The following is a 26,821-nucleotide window of genomic DNA, read 5'->3' on the forward strand; positions in this document are numbered from 1 at the left end:
AGGCCTAACCTGCTTTTTATAGCCGGCCATGGAGGTTATATTTACATTAGTGTTTGTGAGATAGTTAGTTGTATAATGCTAAAACTACTGCATGATTTCCATGAAACTTGGTGCAGTGATGTGGTTCGAGTCAGGTAAGAATCCGTTAAATCTTAGCGGAGATCTGGATCACTGGGCGGATGTATGATTTTTTGGTTTAAGATTTCTTTTCACCTTCATAGTGATAGTTTTTTTTTTTTCAACATTTGCGTTGAAATCTGAGAAAATAATTCATCAGCTTCTGGCTCATATTTATGAGATTGTGCAATACGACATCCAGGCTAGCAATACGGTGAAGATCCAAATACAAATCGGTGAATATAAAATGTAGTTTAATAAGGGGACTGGGTTCACTGAGGCATATACTGAGTGCCATGTTGGTTTATTTCAAATTCTTGTTTAATGTATTCTCACGGTAAACATGCCCCAAGGTCAGGGTCTTTGGGGCAGTTGCTCGCTTTACCTGGCTGCTGATTGGGTGAAACCCAGTAACTGACCTTTTAGGTGAAAACAAATACATCAGCCAAATTTGTTTGGATATAAACTACAAAAGGTTTAACCCCAACCCCCCACATTGTGTCCCATTGAAGGGAAACACCATTGTTGTCGATGTTTGAACATAATACATCGTTTATTTATTTTACTGATGTATTGTGTGTTTGGCAGAGACCCCCCCCCCCACCCCCCTCCCTCCCCCTTCCTCCTCCCCCCTCCTCCGCCCCCTCCTCCTCCTCTGGAGCAGCTTCCTCCCCGACCACAGTGGCGCGCGCGTTCACGAGGCCCGAGCGCTTCCTTCTTCCCGTGCTGGTGCCCGCCAGACAAGAACGATAGAAAATGGCGAGTCAGTGCAAAAGGCAGCAATGCACAATCGACAGGCGCGGCTTTCGGCAGGAACTTGACTCGTGGCGACACAAACTCATTCACTGTGTAGGTAAGGACAAAGCCTGCGACGCACTACGCCGATTTTCGGGTTGAAATCCGGCTTTGCGGGGCCGTCATCGGGGTAAATAACCAGCGATTGCCGGACCCACTTGGTTCATCTCCGAGCGACTTTTTGTCCTCCGCTGTTTCCTTCCCCCGGCAGCTCGGCTCAGTCCGCTGCGGTGCACTTTGTGACAGTGTGGCGCTACTTCTCGTGCGTGTGTTGTTTTGTGTTGTTTTGTGAATACGGCGATGTGCTGGCGTTAGTTAGTTTAAAGGGCAGCGTACTTGTTTTAAAGGGAGTGTCACCGGGCGCCGCGTCGGCCGATGGATTCAGCAGAAATGCGCGCCCCCGTGTGATGATACTGTATTTTGGATGGGGGGAGGGCGACTTATGTCCGCGATGCGTGTTTTCACTTAACATGGAGATGACTTGTTTTCTCACATCACCTCCTGTGGGCGCGCATTGCTGCATCGAGGAAGTGGCTGAGACCCTACCGCTGTGGGAGTTACCATTTCCGACGACTGACTATAAACTTCCCTAAGTGTGTGTTTGTTTGTGTGTGTCCTCTCAAACACATGATTACAAGGACAGGTGATGGTCAAAGGTCCTTGTATGTGTGTGGATCTGCAGGGGGAAGCTAAGTTGTGTGGTTGTATACACAGATCTCATCGGAACAGGTATAAGCTCACTGTCAGGGCTCTGGGCTGCAACATGCTTTAGCCATGCAGGCTAATTACTGTCAGTTTCTGCAGATTGAAATACCTTTTTTAATTTAGCATTAATTCACTGGTCAAATGTTCTGTTAACATGTGAAATACATCAGCATCTGGATTTTAACATTTCAGTACATACATTCATGGTTCCCAGATGATGCATCACTCTGACCTTGGTAAATCCTCTGACTTTATTGCGACCATGACCATGAGGGTAACACTTAGTGTTTTATTGAACGGTTTCTGACTGGATGGCACTGGAATTTGGAATGTCTTCGTGGTCCTTAAAGGATGAACTTGAAATATGTTGATACCATGACCGTGAGCTTTTTTATTTTCTAAATGTAAAACTAACATTCCCATTTCTCCCTGCTGGACTTTGTGTTTAATGCAATTTTATAAAACGTAACTAAGAGGAAGGCCTCCTCACCCAAGACGATACTCGGGGGGGTTTTTAGACTTGATTTGCACCTTCCGACTGGAGGTCGCTCGGTGCCGATTATCTGCCCAAATAGTCCTGAAGTGTTCAGGGTTTACAAAGTAATCTTAATGCTGTTGCCTGCTCGTACAGCTATAGCTAAAAACAAAAATACTTTTCCAACTTACCTCCAGCCTGCGCTTAAAATTATATTTGCCTCCTCAGCCATGACCACATCCATAGTTTTTTATTTTTCTCGCTGCAAAACTCCATATATGTTCCTCTTTTAAAGTCACGTTTAATTACGCAACGGGTCCACACTCCAGTTCAGAATGTGGCAGAAATGCTGCTAAAAGTTGTTTACCAACCGCCATTTAAAAAAAAAACTGAAGCCTGAACATGCTGATCTAAGAAAGTGACCAGGGTAACCATAAGACCTGCTTCACATGTTAGCATGCTCATGTAAAGCAGGTATAAATGCTCCACTGTGTACAAGTGCAACTTCAGAAAGCTGATAGCATGGCTGTAGACTCTTAAGTGCTCTGGTTAGAAAATTCAAAGTACATAAAATATGCAAATCAATTTAACCACATCTCAAGTTTATCCTCTCTGGTCTTTGGTGCAGTATATGTGCAAATTATATCCAGCGACTGAACAACATAATGTGGTGTTACTCCTCATGGATGGCTACTAGACACAACCTGCAGTCTTGGTTTTTACTTGCTATTACTCTTTACTGCTTAAAGTAAAGTGGATGAAAACAAATTGGCAATGCTGCTTTTTAACTGTAGCAGTTTTTTTTTTTAATATGGCTTTTCTAACGCTTATTATAACATAACCCTCCTTTTGGCCATGTGGAGTTCTCTGTGATAAATTCTATACTGTTGCATATACCTGTAAATGTAAGCCATTCATATTAGTAGTTATACAGTGTATGTGATGGAAGTGCTTGAAGAAGATTGAGTGGCCATTTTTAAACCTAAGCCTTGTCAACCTCCTCCTTGAGATTTGGTAACATAGCAACAGCAACTGTGGACGCTTGGCATTTATCGCACACAGATTGATCATTCAAATGAGGAGCAGAGAGTTATGAAACCAATTCATTGAAATGTGTTTTTTTAATGTTAAATATTTATAGTTTAACTGGATTCCATATTCTGGTTATTTTCCCTTTTATCAGTCTCATTGGCAACAAAGTGTTTCCGGTATTTGCTAATTAAGGAACGCAGCCTGCTTCATTAAGAAACGAGTTCCACATTATACCGAATTCCATGTGTTTGGCAGTATATGAAACAACATGCGAACCGGAATCATGATCACTAAATTATTTCTCAATTGACAATTTTAAGCCCTAAACATGTATTTATCCTTTCTTTTTTTTGGGCTGAATGTAAAACTCGACTTGAAACTGGATTTAACATGCAGGACACTAAAGTACCTTTTAAAGCCAGAATATTGCTTGTGACGCTGCTGATCTCAAAATGTCACATTAAATCAATCTCAGTGCTAGCGGCTGCCATGTAGAGTCTTATTGAATGTGTGATGTACAGTATGTGCAAGGCACGGGCTATGTGTTCGTACAGCGCTCTCCTCAACAGTTAAGGCGTTTTGTCTCCGAAAGCAGCTACAGTAAATGAAACAGTTATGTATTTTTAGTTTCCCCATAATTTAAACATTTTGTGGTTGTTGTAGTGCGGTTGCTGTTAAAAAATGTCTGCACTTTTCTCTTTTTTTAGGGGGGGGGGGGCAGGATACATGCCGACTTATTAATTACAAAATATATTTTACACTGACCAGGTTTTCAGCCTAATAGTTAGTCAGAACAGTTTAAACAGAGTCCAGTTTTATGTTTGATTCTTTGTTGTTAAAGTGTGGGTTTAACTGTACAGGTGAATGTTTGCACTTGATACCACCGGTTTTACATTGACCCTCAGTGAGGACGGTCAGTTTAAATAGTGATGTATGTTAGCAATATGTATGTATGGATGGATCCAGAGCTTATTCTATCTAACAGGCTACGCTACTAGGTGGGCTGTGTGCTCATCATTGAAAAGTAAATAATAGCTTTCTGACTCCTCACTAGTTTCAGTCCCAGGACTGTTCACTTATTCAGTTTCCCCATTATGATTCACAAATGTCCCTTGTGTTTGGGATATAATTGTAAGGCTGCAGAGTACATGACAACAGCATTAGTCTGCTGCCTGCAGAATGGTATTCTGTCCATGACAACAAGGACATACTTTTGTTTGGCTTTTTGGTGGAGAGGGCTGTACGCCACCACCACCCTGCTGACGCTGAAATGGACATTTTGTCTTTGTGTATTTAGCAGTAAAACTGCTTGGCAGAGACAAGGGCAATTGTCCCATAGAACAGCAGCAACAATTGTCTGTATGTTTGCCTATACATGTGTTCATGCTCCATCAGCCTCCAGATGCAAACTGTGTGGCTCAAATGTGTGTTCTGTCTGGGATTTGGGGAAATCGGGACTGAAAAGGCACCAGCTGACATTTGAAACGCGGTGAATGTCAGTTATTCATACTTGCATTTGACATATGGACGAGGGGGACCGAGGGTTTGCTCAAACAAATAACAAGCAAATATTGACACTAGGCCGACTGTGTTCTTCATAATTTAAACTTTAGCGTGGCCCAGTTTCTGCTCCATCACTGTGATGTGCTTTTGCCCTACATTTTCCTCATTAGCAAAAAAAGTGCTGGTTGAGGTTTGTTGACACTTTGCAAAACATGACCAACAGCTGTTCCTTATCTAATGCACCGTGTTTGTGTGTTTGTGTATGTGTGTTTTGCGTGTACCTTTTTTCCACATCTTCCTTAATCCATGGTGGTCTCCTATTTGTTATTCAAAGTTATGCTTTGTGCAGCATTACACCATTCGACTGTCAGTTTGCATCATATCACATTAAGTATTCATGGAGTGTTTTTTCCACCACTGTAGATGTTGCTCAAAGCTGCTACGTCACAGCCTGCTGATCCAACTACTGTATGCTTGAAATGAGCACAGTGAGTAGGAGCCAAATTACATTGCAAAGCACTGCTTCGCTCAAGCCCATGTAATGTCTAAGCTTGACTGTTGACCTGTAGCAAATTCCTTTTTGTTGTAGCACAGAAGGCCACAGTAAATGGTTTTTAGATGGTTGGGCAGTGAGTCTTGATCTCCCCGTAATGAGATAAGGATGAATTCAGTCATGTACTGTAGCACGACTAATTTGTGCAACTTTGTCATCTCTGCACTCATCCTCAGTCTTCAGCCCCCAGCACCCTCTTGCATCTTTATAGAGCATTGCTCAGGGATACTAGTGACTCCCATTATACAAAATTACACTCACAATCTGAGCATCGATTTTTTTTAAAAGCATGATTCAATTTCAAAAGATTAAATCATTTCTCAATGATCAAACCCTCTTCTGTATCTAAATCTGTAGCCAAGAAATTCGGATTCAGTGATGTTATTTTGGCTAGAAATACATTTTTAAGCTCAGGGTAGATTCTGCTCGGTGAGCTTGTGGTCACTCCCTCAGAGATCCTCTGTGTACAGTAGTTACAGTGGGGGATGGGTTGAGTGGGGGTTGATGCTGCACTGTACACCCTCAGCACCAGAGCGGCAGAGGGAAGAGTAGCTCATCCAGGAGAAAAGGCTCTGCAGTCCCATAATGAGGCCAAATGTTAGCGTTATATCATCATTTTGTGATTATGTAAACCATGCATTAACATTGTTGAAATTTTAAATTGGGTGACAACAGAAGACATATCGGAGGAACCTTTTTCCAAGCCCACCACACTTACACTAGTATTTAGAATTTCCTTGACTCCCTGCTGTCCAACATGGAGAGAGTTAAATCATATATTTGTATTAAGCTGGCATGAGCAAATTACGTGTCTTTCGTCAGGTAAAAACCTTTAACCACATTTATGGATGTTATTTCGACATGTTATGTGCAACATGAAAAGCAGAGAAGTGGGCGAGGTTGTTGAAGTAAAATATGCTACATGGCTTGCTGTTTGAGCTTTATAGAACATAACATTTTTGGGGTTAGATATGCATTGATGGAACATAAATCTAGAGCATTATGAACATTCATTTTATGTGTGCCGCTATTGGAATACAGGAGGGTTTGAGCGCTGTAGAGCTTGTTGAATACATTAAGGAGCATTAATCAATTCACTTCTATTTTCAAACTATCTATGATTTAGTGGTTTGCTGCTGAAAGAGCACTGTGAATTTGATCATTTGGGGATTCTGGTTGGCGTCTTTCAGCGACCGCCAATTAGTCTACTGCCTACTGCAATATAGTGTCACATAAAGCTTTATTTAATTAAAGACATTTTAATGAGTATGCACTGTGCTATAAAATTTTACTGCTTCGCTGCAAAAATGATAAAGGGTTACTCATTGCCCAGTGATGGTGTGCAGGGTTTGATAAGAGAAAATGTGAGTTTTGTCTATACTACCAACCAATAAAGTTCAAGATCTCAGCAGTAAGCAGAAAAGAGGTTTATTTCATGCATAATGTTCAGTTTACAGCAGAGTACAGCGTAGGTTAATGTTAGGATTTACGAAGGTTAAGCTGTGGGATTTCTTTGGAAGGATGTCACACTATCCAAACATTCCCTCTCTTCCAGTCTCCTACTCTACTCTCATTGGCCAGGGATGTAGGTCAGAGGAAGGCTAAGGCAGATTGGGAAGAGCAGTTGTTCTCCGTGCACATACATGAAATGACCTGAAAAAATGTTCATGGTCAAGGTTCGTGGCTGATGCTTAACTTGAATAATTTATTGAGGTACAGGCCCAAATGTCGACGAGCACATCACTTATAAATGTTTAGAAAGGAAGTGCTGAAATTTGTCGAACATTGCAGCCCCAGTGGACACGATTCTAAACCATATGTGCTTATAAACACTAGTGAAGACCCAATAAAGTACTGAAATGTTAATCTCTCCTCAAATCTAATTGAATTATCCTGAATTTATAAGGTGTTATTTTAATTGACTTACCGTTGGACTTCATTCTTTTAATGATGTTTAAAGCAGAATATTAGGTTTTGATGAGCTATAACTTGAACCAAAACTAAATATTATTAAGATTTAAACTGTGATAGTTAATATGAATACTTCCTTGTCCAAGAGGAGTTCCTCCCCTGTTAGGTTTCCTACATGAAAAACCTTGACTGCATGGATAATCACATAGCCCTCTCTGTTAGTTCACCCATGGCCAAGCCCACATCAGACCGCAAAAGAGAATTGAACACAATTATTAATGCTGCATTTGATAAAAGAAGTATTGGCTTTGAATTTCATATTTGATATCGGCCCAAAGCAATGAAAATGTATGTGATTTGATTTTATTCATTTCAGCAAAGCTGGAGATGTTATTTTTCATTTCATACCTCTGTTCGAATTAGGCTTCAACTGTAAACTACCTGAAGGCAAGTCACAATATGTATTTGGAGTAAAAAAAAAAAAAGACAGCAAGGGATGGAAATAGAAATGTTCTTGAATCATCGTTCCCTAATAAAGACTTGGATGATTGACATGCTAAGTGACTAACTCTCTCTGTCAAAGAGTAAAGCTAAGAAAAAAAGAAATCTACAACAATTCTGGATAAAGGACTAAATATTCTAATGAGGCTCAGTGTCATGTTGTCAATGCAGTTTGGCCTGTAGGCGTTCATTCGCCCCATGTTTGCAATGGCTGATTTCCAGCCTCATTAACCTGATAATCTTTGTCCTGAATTTCTTTGCATTTGTCTACGATAAGCCCGATGGCACAAAGTACTGTTCTCCTCCTTTTCTTTGTCTTTTCCCATTCTCAATTTATACCTCTATATCCTGCGCTTATTATTGTATCTGGGGGCTATCTGATCACTGCATATCAAACCAGATATGTGTAGCAGCAGCTCAGTGGTGGCCTAATTCCCTCTTCAGCATAACTAATTGGTAAAAGTTGCATTTAATTGGAAATAGACCTGTAACACCGCTGTGTTATTTCTGCATCTAAAGTGCACGACAGATGGGATCTGTAGTTAAGTGTGGGGCTTGAAATGTAGTTACTTGTGGGTATTTTTTTTTTTATTCCATTTATCATGCATTTTAACTGTGGCCATTCAATCTTTTTATAAACTCATTTATTTTGTAGAGCTTGCATGACAGCTACGCACACTATTAATATTTCATCCGTAGCACATGCATGCAGCTTGCTCCTCTGAATTTAAGTTGCCTCTCCTAAAACGAGGCTCGTGCAGAGAGGCTCTTTTCATCAGCCTCTGCAGCACACTGTGCTATGTCAGTTGGTATGCCAAGTGTTAATATTGCCTCAAAGTCATGGTTTACAGTATGACACATTTTAAATGCCCTAAACAGAATTCCTGAAGAGTAGTTTGATGTCATGCCGCTGCTCTGTCAAACGAAAGTGGATGACCTACTTTTCTCCCCCTGCCTCTGAAATATTTCAGAAATGGGATTGGATAGCTTCAGCTGAAGTCCTGTGCACTAACCCAGAAACAGACTCGCAGTGCAGCTATAGGCAAGGCTGTGTTTCACCACTTTGCCCCCTCGCCTTTATGTTTGGCTGTTGAAAAGTGGGTGGGAATTTGTGGGGAAGCAGAGCGAGGGCATTTGAACAGATGACAGCCTCTATATGAATTCACTGCGAGTTTAGGAAGAAGACGTGCTGTAAGTAGGCCTTCACTATAATTTGTAGATAACCAATTCAGTGCATTGGCTAATTCAATTTGTGATATTCATTTTTGTTAAGACTTTTATAATTTTCAATGCTACTTATTCACGTGTTTGACATAGCTTTTTGACAGACCTCTCTCTCTGTGGTATGTTTATTCATGGGTGGTTTGATCCAGGATTTTTCCTGTCTTTTATAAGTTAGTAGAAATATACATTCGGGATATTGTTCCCTCTCTCATGTATGATCCAGTTCAGTAGACAGATGTTACCTCTGACCTCTTTAGCGCTTCATTTAATGCATGTCGTTATTTTGGATTGGTTATTTTGACCCTGCGGCAGTAAGCAGACATTGCATATTGTTGGGTTAATGCATGTTTAACGAAGCCCTATGCAGCGCACCACACTATCTTTCAAACAGCTGTGACTATAGGATGCCACCCTTTCATCAGCAGTGCATATCAGATTGTCCTCAGCCTTGTATACGTGATATAGGATGTTTTGGTATTGAGTTGACTTGCTAATCTGTGAAACATTACTTAGTGGAGTGTGATTTGCTTTTGCTTGAATTCCAGATCCATGATATTCTATAGGTACTTTGACACTGTCAAATACCAGCCTTGACTGGCTGTTTCTTTTTAATGTTAAAACATGCAGTCACTCCCAACTCTGTAGGTGCTTTAGTTGCTTGGCAACAGGAGGATGGAGTGCATGTATTTACTGTCGAAGTAAAAACCTGCGGTGAAAGCTGATCATGTGTGTTTTAGCAGCACAGGGTTGCTTGCAGCCAAGCGTTGTTAAGATGAAGTAGAACTGCAAAGACAAGCCAGAGTGTATGGATAAGACACAATCGTATGAAATGCCAGGTTCTTTCCAAATGTTTTTGCTTCAGTATAACAAATTAATTTGGGCCCTTGGGCACTTGTGATAGCTTGTGTTGTAAATCATTTAAGTTTCTGTGATGCTGCTGCCGGGTTTAGCACCAAACCTTGATTCGGACTAAAATAAAAAATATATGAAGCTCAAAATGGGTATGTTCCGTTTGCTTTTGTTTAAATGACAACAGCACATTTAATTTATTTTCATTTCTTACCTCAGGGTTCGAGAGCATTCTTGATGGTCTTTTCGGTCCAGAGCTGGTAGAAGACCTAAAATTATTTAAGGGTAAGTATCTCCGACCACTAATATTCATCATGCCATGAACATACAAATGTATGAATGCCAAGAATGAGACATTTGTGAGTGCAATGTGGTATGTGTTCATTTTGACAATGCTGCTGCATTGTACCATCTGGTACCCCTCTACATCGACATTACAAGACAGCCCCTCTGGCTGCAGAAGAGAAGATGTCTTGTGTTCTCACAAAGTTGGTGTTTTAGATGGCGTGGGGCCAGTGTTAAAGTCTACAATGCATGATGTTAATGAGACAATAGTGGGCATTATTTACTTTTTTTCAATACATTTCAGTAAGAGGGCTGTCAAAGTCTGACCTTATACAGTAGATGGTTAGGCAGTGTACTGAAAACACTTAAGTAAAAGTCTTGCTCATTCTGTCAGTTTCTTTTAAACAAATTTAAAAAAAACATTACGGTCTGCTCATTAATTCCATTCATGTATTTCTCCTATTAATTTGGTCTTGAAGAATATTAGATTCAAACTGAATATCGGACCCTGCATGTTTTTATGAGCTATATTCGTAGCTTTACAGTGTGGTTGTACGGTATGGAAGGGGAGGGTATTTTTAAAGAAAATAATATATAGTATATCCACGTCAGTGCCTTGGAAGAATGTTATACACATCACAAACTAATAAAAGATGTCAATCATGTGTTTTGTTTCTACAGACTTGGAGCCAGTAGCAGTATCTGACTGGTCGTTTGATGAAAATTGTGCGTTCTGCTGTTTGAGACGAGACAAAGTAAAGGTAAGATTTCTTTTTTTCTTTATTTAGCTTTCTCAATAAATTCTATTCTGTTACTACAATCTCGTAACTGTGGTGAAAGAGCATAGGACATTAATTACCTTTTTTAAGTGAAGGGAAATCAGTCAACTGAATAAACAAACGTCTTATGTCCTGTGCAATCTACATGTATTCTGTTCTCCGAATACTACTGGCTGACCATTGACATGGACTTTGTGAAAACAACTGACTTAACAGATTTGTCATTTGACAGGAGCACTTAATTGGCTTAAGCAAGGAGGAGCTTGAAGATACACCCAAACCTCTCCTTGCGAAAGATCAGACCTCAGTCAGCAGACTAGAGAAACAAGCAGAGGAATTTCTCAATGCAGTCCTCTACAGAAAAGGTGAGTTAAAACACGGTAATCTGACACTGGAGCTCAGATCGAGAGAATCTGTGACTGTTTACTTAAGATCACTAATAGCTGTTAAGCAATGCAGTCAAAACCGATTTTCTTTGTGTTCTTTCCCTTTCAGATGTGCCAAATTTCTCGGACCCACACATTCCAGTAGTTGCTCGAGAGATCCTTCAGAGAATGATCCGACAGTTTGCTGCCGAATATACCTCAAAAACCGGCCCCCCTCAGGACAGTGGCTCAGACTCTCAGCCTTGCTCTGACCAAAGCCTGCCGACCACTCCTTCGCTCAGAGGGGCTCCTCCTTCTGCCAGCCCTGCTCCCAGCGGGGCTGGGCCCGCGCACAACCTGAACCCCGTCCTTAGCAAGCTCCTCATGGCTGACCAGGATGCTCCTCTTGACCTCACCATCAAGAAGACCCCTTCTGAGCCCACTGAACAAGGTAGTGTGAAGTTAAACTTTTCCCCAACAGAGCAGCGCATTCAGGCGATGGGCCAGTCTGAACATAATGTTAAATCTAAATACATTTTTTTCTTGCCTTTTTTCCAGACGGAGTCCTGGACCTATCCATCAAAAAGAGTCGCGGAAGCCTGCCTGCCCGAAGTCCATGCCTTTCTCCATCTCCAACCATGCTCAAGGGGTAAGATAACATACTTTCTCTTTCTCTTTAGTCTTCACACCCAGTAATGTTTTTGAGTATATTAGAGCATGTAGTTCAGAATTTACTGGATATGTTCTACTGGTCATGTGCAGTAGTATCACTGCATGGTCAGAAGCTGAGTCCTACATTTTCAGTCCTGAAGTTGGAGATTACTCAGCCACCTGGTTGCTTGATGAAAATGAACAACAACAAACAGGGTAGTGCTAACAGGAATGTTTTTTTGCCACAAAGAAAAAGGTAAAAGTTTTTACCTACTGCAACATCTTCCATTTGCTTCTGCTGCTCGGGTTTGGTTTTAAACCTCATTCCAGAGCACCATAGAGGATGCAGTTTGCACCGTGCTCTCACTCAGAATGCTTTATCCGGCAGACTTAAAAGTTCATGCAACTGCCTGTTCCCGATTTGTTGTCTGACAGTTCACTGGCATTACCAGTTAGAGCTAGAGTTTGAGCTATTGTGGCTTAAAAGGATTCAGTTAGTTTTGGACTTTTTTTTTAGTTTTTTGTTCATTAATGTCTGGCAAAGCATCTGCTGGCTAATGGTGATTCACTGCAGGACTTGCAGCCTTGCTAATATTCTTGCATCTATATGCAAGGTGAGTAACGACCTTTGTCAAAAAAGAAAATTAGCAAAAATTCCTTGAGGACTAAAAAACCTTGCACAATAGCAGTAGAGTAGATTTGCTTTTGTGATTTAACACCCCCCTAGCAGAGGTGTTAAATTCATTAATTTGCATTTGCATGCCATGTTTCTCTTTTAAGGAAAGATTGCATTCATTTGGTTTAGTATCTAAGTGTATGCATTGCCTGTACATCACACATGATTCCAACAGACATATTCCCACATGATTTTCTAGAGCATTGTCAGATAAACATTTCCTCATAATTCCACTCATTCGAATCAGAGGGCTCCCTCCAATTTGAATTGTTTTCTGTGTCAACAAATTGCCTTTCTAATTCTATTTAATCAAATCAAACATTGTATCTTAAGCTAGAGTTATTATTATTTTATATTGGACTGGACATGCCCTAAAACAAAATATAATGTTAGGGAATAATTAAGCATCAACATAGCTGAACTTTTCACTTTACTTTTTAATACTTATACAACATGCACATTCTCTTCAGTTTGATTAAAAATGGATAGTATCTATTTAAAAACCCTCTGTGGTCAATGTCTATGGAAGAATGAACCTCAAATTAGTTATTTAGTTTCTTATAGGAGCTGGGATATAAATATGAAATAATAGCTGGATCTCAGCCAATTTGAGTATGCTGTGGAAACTTCTGTTAGAGAATTAGGTTTTGAGTTTGATACACAAACCTGCTGGCTAACTCTTTTATTGCTGTGCTTGTTTAGTGGTAACGTCACGCACAAAATGCCGAGAGCTTTATTTGCATTAGTTATTTTGTGTGGCACATTTATTATGCCCTGTTAAATAGCTAAATACCAAGCTGCCTTACTGCAATAACTAGTGTTCCCTCCTTTTGGCTGTGCCCTTTGAGCCACAAGAATTCTAAGACGGTTAAGTACTCCTTTTTCTTTGCTTTATTTTTCATTGTTTCTTTGCCCTTTCCTTTTGTAACTTTTTTTTTCTTATGTTGATGCAAAATTTGTACACAATCTTTAAAGCAAGCAAATAAAAGATTGTCAAACTTGAGCCTTTTTTTTTGTTCTTAAAAGTCACACACACAAACGCAGTCATTCTAAAAAATAGTGATGTTACCAAAGCAAGATCATATAATAAAGGAGTGGCCAACATCCTCCCCACCCAAACCCATCCTCCTTTTTTAAAATACAAAGGCACTGTGCAAGCTCTGCTTACACCCAGTTTCCTTCCATCCAATCAGGCGATCCTTGAGAGCGGACGGACAGGTCGGGCTGTTTATGAAGAGCCTACAGGATGGGAGGAGGAGGGAGAATATCGGCCACTCCATCCGTTATAAACCTTCCTCGTCTCTCGCATACTCGCTGCACATCAAAGAGGAGGCCGATCTGGAGAGCGACCCAGATTCCCCTCTCGGCCATAACCACAGTTCCAGACCCACTGACCTTTTCAGAAATGGATCTACTCATTTTGGGGCTCTCCTCAAACTCAAAACCAACAGTGAGACTGCGGACCACTTTCAAGACCTCCCCAGGTTACTGGAAGCTGCTGGACTTTTGACCAAGTCACTTACTTGTGAGAAAGGAAACCTCCAGGAGGCCTTTATGGACCACAGCCTCTCCCTTTCTCATTCATCATCTTACGACCTTAAGATTCCCCAGGTGCGAGTTTTGGCTGCAGGGTCAGACCCGTCATGGGATTCCTTGTCCACCGAGTATTCAGCTTCATTTTGTGAGAATGGTGTGGGAAAGAAGCTGCACTCCATTGTACCCAGGCAGATCCAGAAAAAGAGCAGCAGAGGTGTTATTAACTCAGGTTCGGAGAAGGAATATTGGCCTTACATCACTGACCGCCAAGCCTTGGGGGGAAACTATCCTCTGGATTCAGAGGCAGACCTAGGTAACAAACAGCCAAGAAAGAAACGCGGGCGATATCGGCAGTACAACACTGACCTGCTGGAAGAGGCTATTGTGGTGGTGATGGGTGGGAAAATGAGCGTGTCCAAAGCCCAATCTATCTATGGTATTCCACACAGCACCCTGGAATACAAAGTTAAAGAGCGACTGGGGACCCTGAAGCATCCCCCAAAAAAGAAACTGAAGCTGTTAAGCCAGCTAGAGGAGCAGGGCAGTTCATGTGACCCAGAGAGGAAAGAACAGCAAATCCCAGAGCAACTTGTTTCTGAGAAAGGAGAGGGTACATCTGAAGAGAATGGGAATGATTCACTCGATGGAAGCTTCTCATCAAATGAGTGATATCTGTGGAATCCCTATAATGATATGGTTTTTAACAGAAATGTTGTATTTGCTGGGCAGTGGTAGGAGCTGACTTGTTTTTCCCCATAAAACCTTAACATTTGTGTACATTTTCAACCAAATTACTCATATTTATTATTTACTTATGTAATCTTACCTTTCACTGGTCATTTATACATCAATATGTTTATGTATGGCCATCTATCTACCTGCCCTACATATTGTGCTTGGAAGATGCACTTAAATACGTGTTTGTCAAGAATTGTAATGTACCACAGTACATTGTTAACTAATGATTATTTATTTGGGTTATATTTAGAAATTGTCATGCCTGTCTATACAAATGTATTCTTTACATACAGAGCCAAACTGATTCATTCTTATGGAGGTGGCGCCCCTCGGTGTCCTCTCTCAGTACTGTTCAGATCACATGGTCATACGTAAATTATATTGAGAAAATAAGCCTGGCAAATTTATGTAAAAGGCTATTTAAAATTTCTTATTTTTAAAGTGTTTATGGTTGACAGTGAAAGTCTGTCACTGTTTTGCTAATACCAAGGACTGCAATGGAGAAAGATTATTATGACTCCAAATGGTCATCAATTCTAAACACTATTCCAAATATGTGTCCGTCAGAGTAGCATGGTGTGTTGTCCAGAATTTCACTCTCCTTTTTAAGCCTATATTTATGAGCATGTCAGGTTTGTTTTCTAGTATGTTTTGCTGTAATATATGAATGGTAATAGTTTTGTCATTGCCTTCACTGCTCTCAGGATATACAGGAAGTTCAGATTGGGAATGCAATACTTTTCAGTCAAAGAAAATGTGTCCACTAGATCTTAAGTTACTGTAGACATAAATACAGTGTACCTCAGCTACATGCTTAACTAAACCATTGCCTCATTTAAGTCCCCTCTGACAGGGAAAGGATAGCGTACCAGTAGAACCCTGTTGAGGGAGCATTTCAGGACGTCTCACCGACTGTGTGTGTGACTCTCAGATGTCTTCACAATCTACCTTAACTAGTTCTCAGTAGCATTTCAGTGCCAGTGGAAGCCTTCAGAACATTTCAGGTCTATGTGTTTCAGGGCTCCGCTTATATCTGATTTCAGGTTCTATCTCTGTCTTTCTCCAAGACATGAGAAAGGCAGATTTTTATTTTTAGTATATCAATACATATGTACACTGAATCGCAGTCCACACACACACACATCGTGCTTTCCCATGGCACGTGATAAAGAATTATCTCTTCAGGTAAACTATCAACACTTGCCTGGTTTGTGAGGACGATACTCCGTCGTAGTGATCATCATTCACAGTCACATATAGTGCATTAGCTTAACTCTTGGCAGCAGATAACTTCTAACTCTCTAAAATACATTCAGGTATTTTTTGAAAATGTTACCTTCAGGTTAAAAAAAAGTAATGTAATTTTTCAAAGTTCTTAGCCTCCATAAAGTTTTATGGTAAGCATTTTTCGAGCAATATAAGCATTCAGTGCTTAAAGTGCTAGCCGACTCATTTCACATTAAGCTATTTCTCAATTCAATGACATGATATTTCCCCGTGGAGAGTAAAATATTATTATACATTTTTTGTAAATTTATTTGTTACGTATTTACTTATTTTTTCTGAAGTTCCGAAGTAAAAAAAACTTGGGGTGCGGAAAAACGATTCCCTGCCTTTAAACATTTGTTGATGGTTGATGCCGTGTCCTTAACATTAATACTATACAGATGGTTTGGTCGTGGTGATATTACTATCCAAAAAAGGTTAAGGTTAAACGTTTGTGGCTTGTAGCCATTAAATGCCATTTTCACGGAATGAATTGTTTGCCCGGTGGGTGCCGCAGAGGGAACTACATGTTTTACCTCTAACTTGTTCATTATTTTTACTCTATCGGGACACCTCATTGTGCATTATCATCTATACCTCAGGACATTCCAAAATATGAGACCATAAGCATTATTGTTTTACCAGGTTGATACAAAGCTCTAGTACATCTTAGTATTTATCTTTGTGGAATTTTTTAGCCTTAGATGTACTCAATGTTGCATAGATGAACATAGATGTTTTTTTGAATGAAATAATTCACCAACTACTTGCAGTTAACACAGATATAAGCTAAATATGACATACAATTGTGCGTTTCTTAAGCAGTTTGAGGTGAGAGTTGGTGTAAGCAGTAAAATTTAGTTCAGAGTTAAAAGGCTTGTAACTATATCTTAGATGTTAAACTTCTGACTAAAACGACAGGCTTCTTTTATTTTTTTGCCACTTCTTTGATTAATGCAGGTATTCTTTATTTGTTACAATATCTTATGCATCTCCCCTCCCTCCATTGTTAAAGTCTTTGTAAACGATTAACCTACGTGATCATTTTTTAAGCAATTAATTCACATCTACGTGTCCGGTTATCGAGACGCTGTTAACATCATTATTTATTGCTGCATTGACAATCATCCAGCATAATTCAAATATCCAATCATTTTCTCGTGAAGTGTATTATAATGGATATATTATAGACACACAAGCGCTTTTGGTTAATTGACACAATGTATTTCATGCTTTTTCGTTCTATCGTAGCGGATCAAATGGCCAACTACCTCATCGCAAAAACCCATATCACAGTCTACTGTTATCATAGCTGTTTTATGTAGCAATGTGTCTTGTACACAGAACAGACTACTTTATTTTAATGGTTCATAGCTCACTGAAAGATTTCTAATATATGTAAATTGTTAGTGTATCCTCGTAGTTAGTTGCTCCCTGATCTATTCAATGCTTTCTTTTTTGGGGGGATAGAGCAATGTGGGCTCATTGTTACTTGAACTGTGGTGACAAAGTGTTTTTTGATGGTGTCCTGCTTTTAGAGAAACCTTTTTGTCTGATTGTTTTTGTTAAATGCAGTATTTATTAATCAATATTTATTATTAATGGATTTAGCAGAATTTAAGTAACATGAATGTAAATGGCTTTAATAAAACAAAGTAATTCTTATACGTATTTATAGGCATAAATATATTATACTTAAGAGATATATTTGACTGTCTTATGTTGTAGTTGTTAAGGGATAACATTTAAGATTTTCCTACTTTATTCCAACAAAAGTTAGGTAAATATAATATATGAAGACAAACATTTTAAGTTGATTTCAAATGGTTTAGCTCTTCAAATGACTAAAATCCCTTAATTCTATGAACAATTTTTTTACATTTGATTTAACATTTACATAGTTTTAAGGTTTGACAATTGGTGTAGTTTGCATGATTGGACTAGGTACCAGTGGGATGTTTGTTGTATATGGTAAAGTTCTTTGAGGATGTATTGGTGTGTTTACTGTCAAGTCAACAATGTATCAAGTAGATTAACTGTTGTGTGGTTGTATAATATTGTGGAATTTGGTTGTAATTTGGTTTGGTTCTGCTTGTTAGTTTATTTTATTACTCTGGAAGAAAAAGGCCTTTACTTTGTGTCAGGTCCTTAACTGCGATGCTAAGCAAAACAGTGAAAACCCTCAGGAATGAAACCCTTACCTTTTGTTTTTCAGGTATTCCAGTTTACTTCTTAGACTTTACAAGCAGGAATGGGAAGTGATTGAACTTAGCAAAAAAATTGTCAGGTTCCATTTGCAGCAAATGCTATTTTTTTAGTCTCTAAAATTTATTTTTAATCTGTGATAGTTACTTTTGAGATTTTGACATGCTCTACAAATCAAGTTTGTGTTTTACAGCCAACAAAACCTTAGTAAACATTTTCACAGATTAATTTGTATTACTTTGTTGCATGATGAATGTTGACATAAACTCAGTTCAGGTAAGGTGTCGACGACCAGGTTGTTAAATCAACAAGTGTGTTTTTACAGTTAAATTTCTCAAACAGCACACATTTGATTAAAACACAATTTAAAGTTGCATTAAAACACCATTTCTGAAGCTCATAACAAAGTCCTCATATTTTTTATATGTTACTCTACATGCATTTCATCATTCATGCCTCGACCTTTAGGTTGTATTGTTGCATTCGGGATTTAAAGATGAACACTACAATGTTTTCTTTCTATATTTTTGACTACCCATCTAGTACTTACACCAAAACATTTCAATACAGAAAAAATATCTGTATTCAGGTTTCCTGCAGGTTACCTGTCTGATCTGTGAAATGTCACCAAACCACTTTGCTATATAGCTGAAAACTACCATAGAGGCTATGTAGCTAGCCTAGCATGAGATATTGTATCGTTCCTGCTAGAGCTCAAACTGGTGTTCGCAACAAATTTCAAGTTACAAAAAGATTGGTGGTTCATTCGTTTCAGATTTTTTCAAATGATTATTATTTTCATTATGTTCAAATTGCTAGCACCTCTTGCTCTTCAAAGCCATCTCTCTTTCATTACTGAATATGGCCTTGTCACATGTCATCTCAGGAATCCAGATGTGGTTTTATTTGTCAGTTCATTTTCTTGTGAAAAGACCACAGCGTACCTTGGGAATGACTCGTTTTCACAGAGTCAACTTTTCAGAATCATAATATAATATATTTTGGCATAACGTGATGGTATAAATGCTCCTAACGAATCGGAGGATTTTGTAATAGCTCTACCTCACTGACACTTTAGCCATATACAGAAAGTGATAGGCTTAAGTGAACTAATTCTCTTGCATAGCCACAAAGAACCTCAGAAGGATAATTCATTTAGCATATGTTCAGTCATACTTGTTTATTTTACTTGTACATTTTTTTTGTTGAGCGCTTGTATCTAAATTTCATCCTTTAAACTAATCATTGAATACACAAACACTTAATATAAAAGATGTATTATATATTTGCCTGTGATGTATTTGCTTTCAAGTGATAAACATGTTTGACTTGTTTTCATCAAAGTGGGCCTCCATTACTAAATGTCTACTTGCATGTTAAAATGTTTCTCTATGTATACTGCAACAAAAAGCACCACTGTGCAAAGAATACAAATGTAATCGCTGTAACAATGTAATTGGTAAAGTTCACTGGACGAATGATTCACTTTTAAAATCACTTATTCTTCTAATAAATATGCAATGATTCAAATTGTTATGCATTTGTGATTTATTCTTCACAAGCATTTACCTCCACCACTATTTGACAGTTTTACAAGTCGGTAGCATGAACCAATCTTGCTGCATATTTATATCTCTTTTTTTTTTTTCCTCCCTCAGTGAATCCCCTGACTTGCGTGTTGCTAAGGCGAAGGATCTGCAGTCCACCGCCACACTGGAACAGTTTATGGCCAAGCTCTGCCCCCACCATCAGAGGCAGATGGTTGATGCCATAGGTTTTCTACAGACAGAGGTCAAAGCACTTGCATCCTCCAATACAATGCAAGCTTTTAACTCTCCCTCTGGGACACAGGGAAAAGCTTGTTCTGATGCTAAATTTGCCCTTGAGAAGTCGAGCCCTGAGCTAAAATATTCCTGTGATTCTACTCCCAAGTCAGAAGTCCAGAATATGTCCCACTCCATCCCAAGCAGTTATGCAATGAAGAAAGTTCCGGAGAACGCAGTGTCACTGAAAGCATCAATGACTGCTAGCCCTGCTTTGAATCTTTGCCGCCCTGGGGCAGGCAGTAACCGTAATTTGGTCAGTCCCGCCACTTATCCAGTAGACACAGACCGGCACGGTGATCATGCACCTCTTAAGATGAAAATCATGGCCAGCAATGTTGCTGATGGCAAGAAGTTGTCATGCGTGCTCAATACCTCTCTTTCATCTCATTCAGACACATCCGAGGATAGACAGGGAAACTCAAATTCATCCAGCAGAACAGAGAGTCACAGTGCTAGGCTCAGCTCCTCTGTGAAAAGACACAGTCAGACTAGTCACACACAACACGCTAGGCAAAGAGGGACTCTTGGGAGTGCTAAAGGAACACCAACCAAACTGTTTTCAGTCCACATGACCATTCCTTCAGGCTCTCCACGGACGGCCAGAAAAACCATCAGGGCATCTCCTGATTATCGAACAAGAGACTCTGCATGTAGAGGAATGGCTGACCCTGATCTTGGCCACTGTGACATTGTTTTTATTGACAAACCAATTACAGAGTGTTTTAAGGAACGGCAGCGAAAAATACTTCCTCGCCGCAATGCCAGGAAAAGCACCAGGGGACATTTGTACTCAGACGAAATCTGGGAGTTAAAAACTGTTCGTACATTGGCTGGGAGGGGCAACTGTCCTAATCCAATGCCTGATCTGATCACATTGGTGACCCCTAAACAAATCCTTTCAAAGCCTGAAGGTGTACCCCCAGTGGATATAACTTTTGTTGGAGCATGCAGCGAGAAAATAAATCAGCAGATGTCCACAGAGGAGTCGGTTGAGAGTGTGATACCGGGAACGGGAGATGTGGTGGAGGTAGCAGACAGTGAAGTAGACATTGTAGTTGAAACTAGTCAAACAGAGTCTCAGAGCAAGGGACAGTCTACTCCTCCATCTCCAGTACAGTCCCCAACAGAGAACAAAGACACAGATATGAACACGGATGTAGAAGAGAACACAACTGCAGATTCAGGGACAGTAACAGCAAGTGAAGAGAGTGTTGCTCAGGCTCCATCTGAACCAGAAAAAGATACTGAGCCTGAACCTCAAGAGGACATACCAGAGAGTACAGAGCAGATAGAGGAAAACGCATCAGCAGAACCATTAGAAAATACCAATATAGAGAAAGCTGAGACTGAGGTTTCATCAGATAAACTGTCAGATGGTGAACCTGCTTTACAGCAGGATATAGCCCCATCACCCACAAATCAAGTTGAGGCAGAGATGGAGGACAATGAAAGGGAGGAGATACAAGATGAACAACTTCAGGAACTTCAGCCAGAGGCACAGGAACCCAATGACAACTCTGAAGTAGAAGAAGAGGCCAGCCGCATAATTTCAACAGAGGAGCCAATTGGGAAAGAGCTAGAGATGGAAACATCTGGAACAGTTGGCAGTGCTTTGCCTTTAGAGACTACAGATGATAATAACTGTGACGTGTCCTCAAAGTCACTTGATTCGCTCTTGAAGGAATTACCCCCATGGCGTAGAAAAAAAGGATCAGTAATCTCTGTGCCGAAGCCTTTGAAACAAACCCAAACAGTGATTGTTGGGTATGTTAATGGTAGACCCGTATCGGCCTCTGACAGAAGTCTGAGACGTAGATCAATCAACAGCTCCTCACCTAACACAACCCCAGTGAAATCTGGTCAAAATGTAGCCAATAAAACCTCTGCTGGTTCAACTATTGATTCATCTGTTGAAAGCAAAAAATTTGAAAAACCTCTACCGGAAACTCACATTCCTGCAATTGAGAAGGTGACAGAACCGCTTTCCAACACGGCAACGAGCCCAAAATCTAAAGTTCCCTCAAAGACCAAACACGTCCAGAAACAAAAGAGAGTCCAACCAGACCAAGATAATTTGCCCGTCATCGCTGATCAGCCTGATGATTGTCCTCAGAGCACTGATTCCAAACGACAACTAAGATCAACCAGCCAGAAGCCGGCTGAAACCCCCGATGTCACATCCATCTCATCCCAAGAACCAATTGTTACCAATGCTCTTCAATCTCCACAACAGCTAACACCCCTTCCCCCTTTCACTCCACTTCCTGCTACTTCCTCTCTTCTAACTGGGCCATTTGCCCCTGCTGCCTCTGAACAGTCCCAACAGAACACTGCCCCAAAGACAACTTTGGAACTAAACACAGAACAATCTCCGTCAGTAGAGAACACCTCTGAAGAAACCCCCCAAAAGGAAGTAGAAAGTGGATTGCTTTCCAAACAGAAACTAAGGTCTGAAAAAGTTGTAGAGGACGAGAATACTAATGAGAATCAGCAACTGAGAAGTAAACGGGTTCTCCGAAAGGATACCGGAGCGGTTGATATTGGCCCGTCTCAGAAGCCTAATGCAGCATCTTTAGAAGACACGTCGACAAGTGAAGATGGATGCAATTCTTCTGAATTAGAAAAACCCACAAGAATGCCGTTAAGGAGTGAAAGCATTAAGGCTGAAATGTCCCAACAGCCTGTTGCTCAGCCGCCACCAGTGGAAAACAAGAAACCGTCTTTGAGATCACAGGCATTGGCTGCACCTTCTACCAGTGCTCTGCCTGTAGCTGGAAAGCAGAATGATGCTGTTTCCCCTGTCAGAACAATGCCAGAAAGAATATTTAAAACTCCAGTGAAGCCCACTGCAGTGACCGGTGCCTCTGATTTGCTGCACAGTTCAGGAATCCCGGTCATTGCAAGGCCTGACCCCCCAAAACACACTACTAACAAATTCTTTGAGACTCTGACAGGAGAAGATAACCAACAGTTAATTTCAAACTTAAACGTTAGGTATGATAAGATGCAAAAGGGTTGGGTGCAAATGGACAAAGAGAGTCAGCCAACAGCAAGATACAAAAACAAAGCAGACAGACAGGCAGCGATATGGAAAAGTAAACGCAGGGCCAGAAAACAAAAGTCTTCAGAGCACCAGAAATACTCTCCGGTCCAAATGCTTTTCATGAAAGGTTTTAATCTTACCAATATTTGTCGCTGGTTCCTTGAATCAACAGAGACAAAGTCCCTTGTCATTGTCAAGAAGGTGAATACACGACTTCCATCAGAAACTCAGCTGTTTTTTAACAGCTCAAGTTCTTCAGGAACTTCTCAGGGGGTATTTCCAAGCCTACAGGCAGAGCGCTTAAAGAAACATTTGAAAAAGTTTGCCATTGCCTCTCCCGTAAAGAACAACCCCAAAAGTATGAAATTGCTCGCTAAAGCATTGGAACAAGAGGCTAATGCAGTCAGAGGGAGAGAGAAGAGAGAACCTCCCAGTATTAATCCGACTTTTACAAAGGCACACTCCTCTGCTGAAGCCTGTGTACAGATCGGTGAACTCCAGAAATCCTCTGGTAAATCAAAGAATCCAGCTAGTGCAAGGATCTTGAGGAAATATTCTAATATCCGAGGGAAGCTGCAGGTTCAACAAACCAACGTTGGACTGAAAAAGGCTGCAAAGACCCTTAAAACCAACAATATGAAAAAACTAGCCAGGTCAAATTCGGTTGCAAAGTCAAGCCTGAAACCATCTCTGAAAGCCCAGAAGTCCCGCCTGCCTGTCAGTAAACAAATGAAAGAATCTGCAGCAAAAATGGAAAGGAGGAAAACATTGGCGAGCAAAAAAGCTGTAAAGCATCCAATTCAAGAGAGAGCAGCAAAGGCTCGCGGCATTAAAAGTCCAGCTTCAAGAGGCAGAACTACAAAAGAATTGCCAAAGAGATGCTCTCAACGAATCGGGTCTCCAAAAGCATCTGAGCAGAAACTTTCGGACACACCTAAAAGCAAGATTGACATCAAAAAGCCAAGTGAACCAGAGAAAACAGAGGTGGAAAAACATGCAGTGACTAAAACACATCCTGTCAAAATCCAAACAAAGGAATCATTGCATAATGCAACCTCAGAAATCAAAGTTTCAGAGAATGCTATTGAACCCCCTCAACAGAGCACTGATGTCAAGGGTCCAAGTTCACCTGACCAGGTACTGACAAGATCCCAGAGAAAGATCGAGGTGACGGTGCCTGTGAGTGGGAGCCCCAGCCATGCTTCAAAGAGGGTCACAAAGTCAATGACAACGCAAAGTGCATCCCCAAAACCAGCCAGGAAACCAGAGGTACCTGCGCTGACGAGAAGGAGCGCTTTAAAATCTTCTGCAAAGAGACGTCAGGCTGCCTCGCTGACGCGTAGTCCAACCAAATCTGCAAAAAAGAGAGCTCGCGATCTTTTAGAGACCCCAGCTAAGCGCACCAGGACGTCACTCTCAAGATAGAATCTTTGTATAGAAGATTATTCCGTTACCTCGAATATATCCAGAAGGACCCCAAGCATCTATTTAGTATCGTCTCCAGAGGATACCTGTCCAGAAGGCAAATATGTGAAGAAGGAACAGATTTTGAAACTCATTTATGCTTTTGTAAAGCTTCAGTGTGAAATTGTGGATGTGACCGATTTATTTTCTGAGCATTTGCTCCGTGTTCAGGGACGACACACATGTTCCACATGATGTCTAGCTGATGTAGTTGCTGTTTGGCTTTATTTTCCAGCATTCAACGCAACTGGAGATAACAATAGGATAACAAAACTCAAGCTATGATTCAGTTTTCCTAGGTGACATCAAAGTCATTCACCACTCTTTTTTTTTCCATTTTTGTACATAATTCTTGTTTTAGATTATAGCATGCACTGTATTTACTGTTCAGAGAGCGTGTTGTGAGAAGGGAGGCCGGCTCAAGGCAGTAGGTCGTTTTTATCTCCAGCCTCTCTTACAATCGCAACATTGTGAATGTGTGACTGCTGTGACCAGGTGCCTTATTTATGAAGTGTAAAGTAATACAATGTTTTGCTAAATGTGAAAATCCCTGTCTTCTAGTTGTAAAAGGTTTCAGTCCGTTGCGAGGCAGTTGACGTTCAACTGTTTCTGTCCCTCGTCCTTCATCTGTAAATTCATATGTTGACTGACAGATTTATTTTATATACCCATTCTCCCAGAGCATTAACATAAACAGGTTCTTCATGTAGTTGTATTGGGTGTTAAAACTAAATTGAGGCTGAATTGTTAAAACAGACACGCATGTTCTATATGTGTCATGACCGAGGTTTGTGTTTTTTTTATGTTGTTTCGGGTCATTCTTCATCCCCTACCGCTGTTACCTGCTCAGTAAATTGTGCATGTGTGAAGTCTTTATAACAAGATCGTTCCAAGACAAAACTATTCTTATGCACCTCATCTTTGAGAATACTAATAATGAGTGCACATTAAGAATATTGTACTGAAAAAAGTTAACTAAAAAAGATGACTTTGGGAAACTGGCGTTTGTGCCAATGTGGCAACAATAGTTCCAAGCATTAAAGGCCTGAAAAGTATGTAAATTTGGTTGGCTAATACAAATTAAGTATATGCCCTCTTTAGCATTAATGACATATTACAGGGTGAAACATTCTCTCTCTTGATAATTTACAAGTTGGATATGAACCTTTTTGGGGTAGTCTAATCACACTTCTGAGTTGAATATCCACGTATGTTGCAGTTTTATTGTGATGTTTTTTTGTTTTTGTCATTGACTGTCAGGAGGATGTTCTCATAATGTGAAATTTTGTTTTACTTCCACAGTAGTACCTTGCATTAGTGTATTGTCAATGGAAAAGTCCCAGTTTTACCATAGTGTTATTTTTCTTATTTTGGTCAATTCTCATTAGGGTGAATCATCTGTAAATGCAAAACATGTCAGTCATGTTTTTATTGTTATTTAAGAACTCCATGCAGGCTAATATATTTTAGCACATCTTCAGACAGCCCACCAAATATCAGACATGGTCATGTTTATTCTTTACAGTTGCTATTTAAAAGATTTTGATTTTGTATATTAGAAAGAAATAACTGCTTTATTTGTGGTAATCCCAAGAATGATGCATCGTTATGTTAAGAACTATGTATTTTTTGCTGGAGTTGATATAAAGATGTTTGAATTTTAGATTTGGTTTCTGGCTCATTTATTCTTGGCGTGTCCAACAGTGATCACATAAACCCCCTGTAGACCAAACTGTCTTATTTCAGGTCTAACTTCACTTCCCACGAAGGAGGCAGTCCTTTTGGGGTGAGGAGACAATGTCCTCTGAAGAATGCAGCCCCTGAATTGAGTCACAGCTTTTATGCTTGAAACCATATGTATATGAAGGTGGCATCTCCACTTAGCGTTGAAGGAAAAATGAGGGTTAAAGCCTTGTGAACGTGGTGTGGAGCAGTCTCAAGTGTCAATCATCACGTTTCTCCTCATTTTTATAGCATCAAAAGACAAGTAAAATCAAACAATGAAAACATGTACACTTAAATAAACATCAGAGAAGAACTACCTACCTATCATGTGTACTTTTACTTTAATTTGGCCCACTTACATGGAGAAGGCAGGATTTATTACCTATACTACCGCCAGCCACAAGCGAGCAAGATGTTTTGTCTTCACTTTTTGGGAGCGGTCATGTCGTCCATCTTTTAATAGAGTCTGTGCTTGAAACGAACACAATTGAAGTACAAAGCTGTACCTGCTCTAGCTTCCTCCTGAATTTTCACTGTTGTCTCCACAATTAATTTAACAAATGGTCATACTGAAATATACTTGGACCATAGCTCCTT

The 26,821-nt window shown here is 40.1% G+C and overlaps 1 protein-coding gene across 2 annotated transcripts; it reads left to right on the plus strand.

Moving 5' to 3' along the window:
• The first annotated feature begins 847 nt into the window (after window positions 1-847).
• wu:fc17b08 (ligand-dependent corepressor) lies at window positions 848-26,162 on the plus strand. 2 transcript variants are annotated; one of them, XM_062400825.1, is made up of 7 exons: window positions 848-970; window positions 9,885-9,950; window positions 10,632-10,711; window positions 10,962-11,094; window positions 11,225-11,545; window positions 11,653-11,743; window positions 19,825-26,162. In XM_062400825.1, the coding sequence occupies exons 1-7, from the start codon at window positions 874-876 to the stop codon at window positions 24,458-24,460; spliced, it is 5,424 nt and encodes a 1,807-aa protein (XP_062256809.1). In that variant the 5' UTR covers window positions 848-873; the 3' UTR covers window positions 24,461-26,162. The 2 variants fall into 2 exon arrangements, with proteins under 2 accessions (XP_062256809.1, XP_062256810.1); XM_062400826.1 differs by lacking the exon at window positions 19,825-26,162 and adding an exon at window positions 13,615-19,696.
• Window positions 26,163-26,821: the final 659 nt, after the last annotated feature.

Source organism: Platichthys flesus, chromosome 12 (assembly GCF_949316205.1).
Source record: "Platichthys flesus chromosome 12, fPlaFle2.1, whole genome shotgun sequence".
NCBI lineage: Eukaryota > Metazoa > Chordata > Actinopteri > Pleuronectiformes > Pleuronectidae > Platichthys > Platichthys flesus.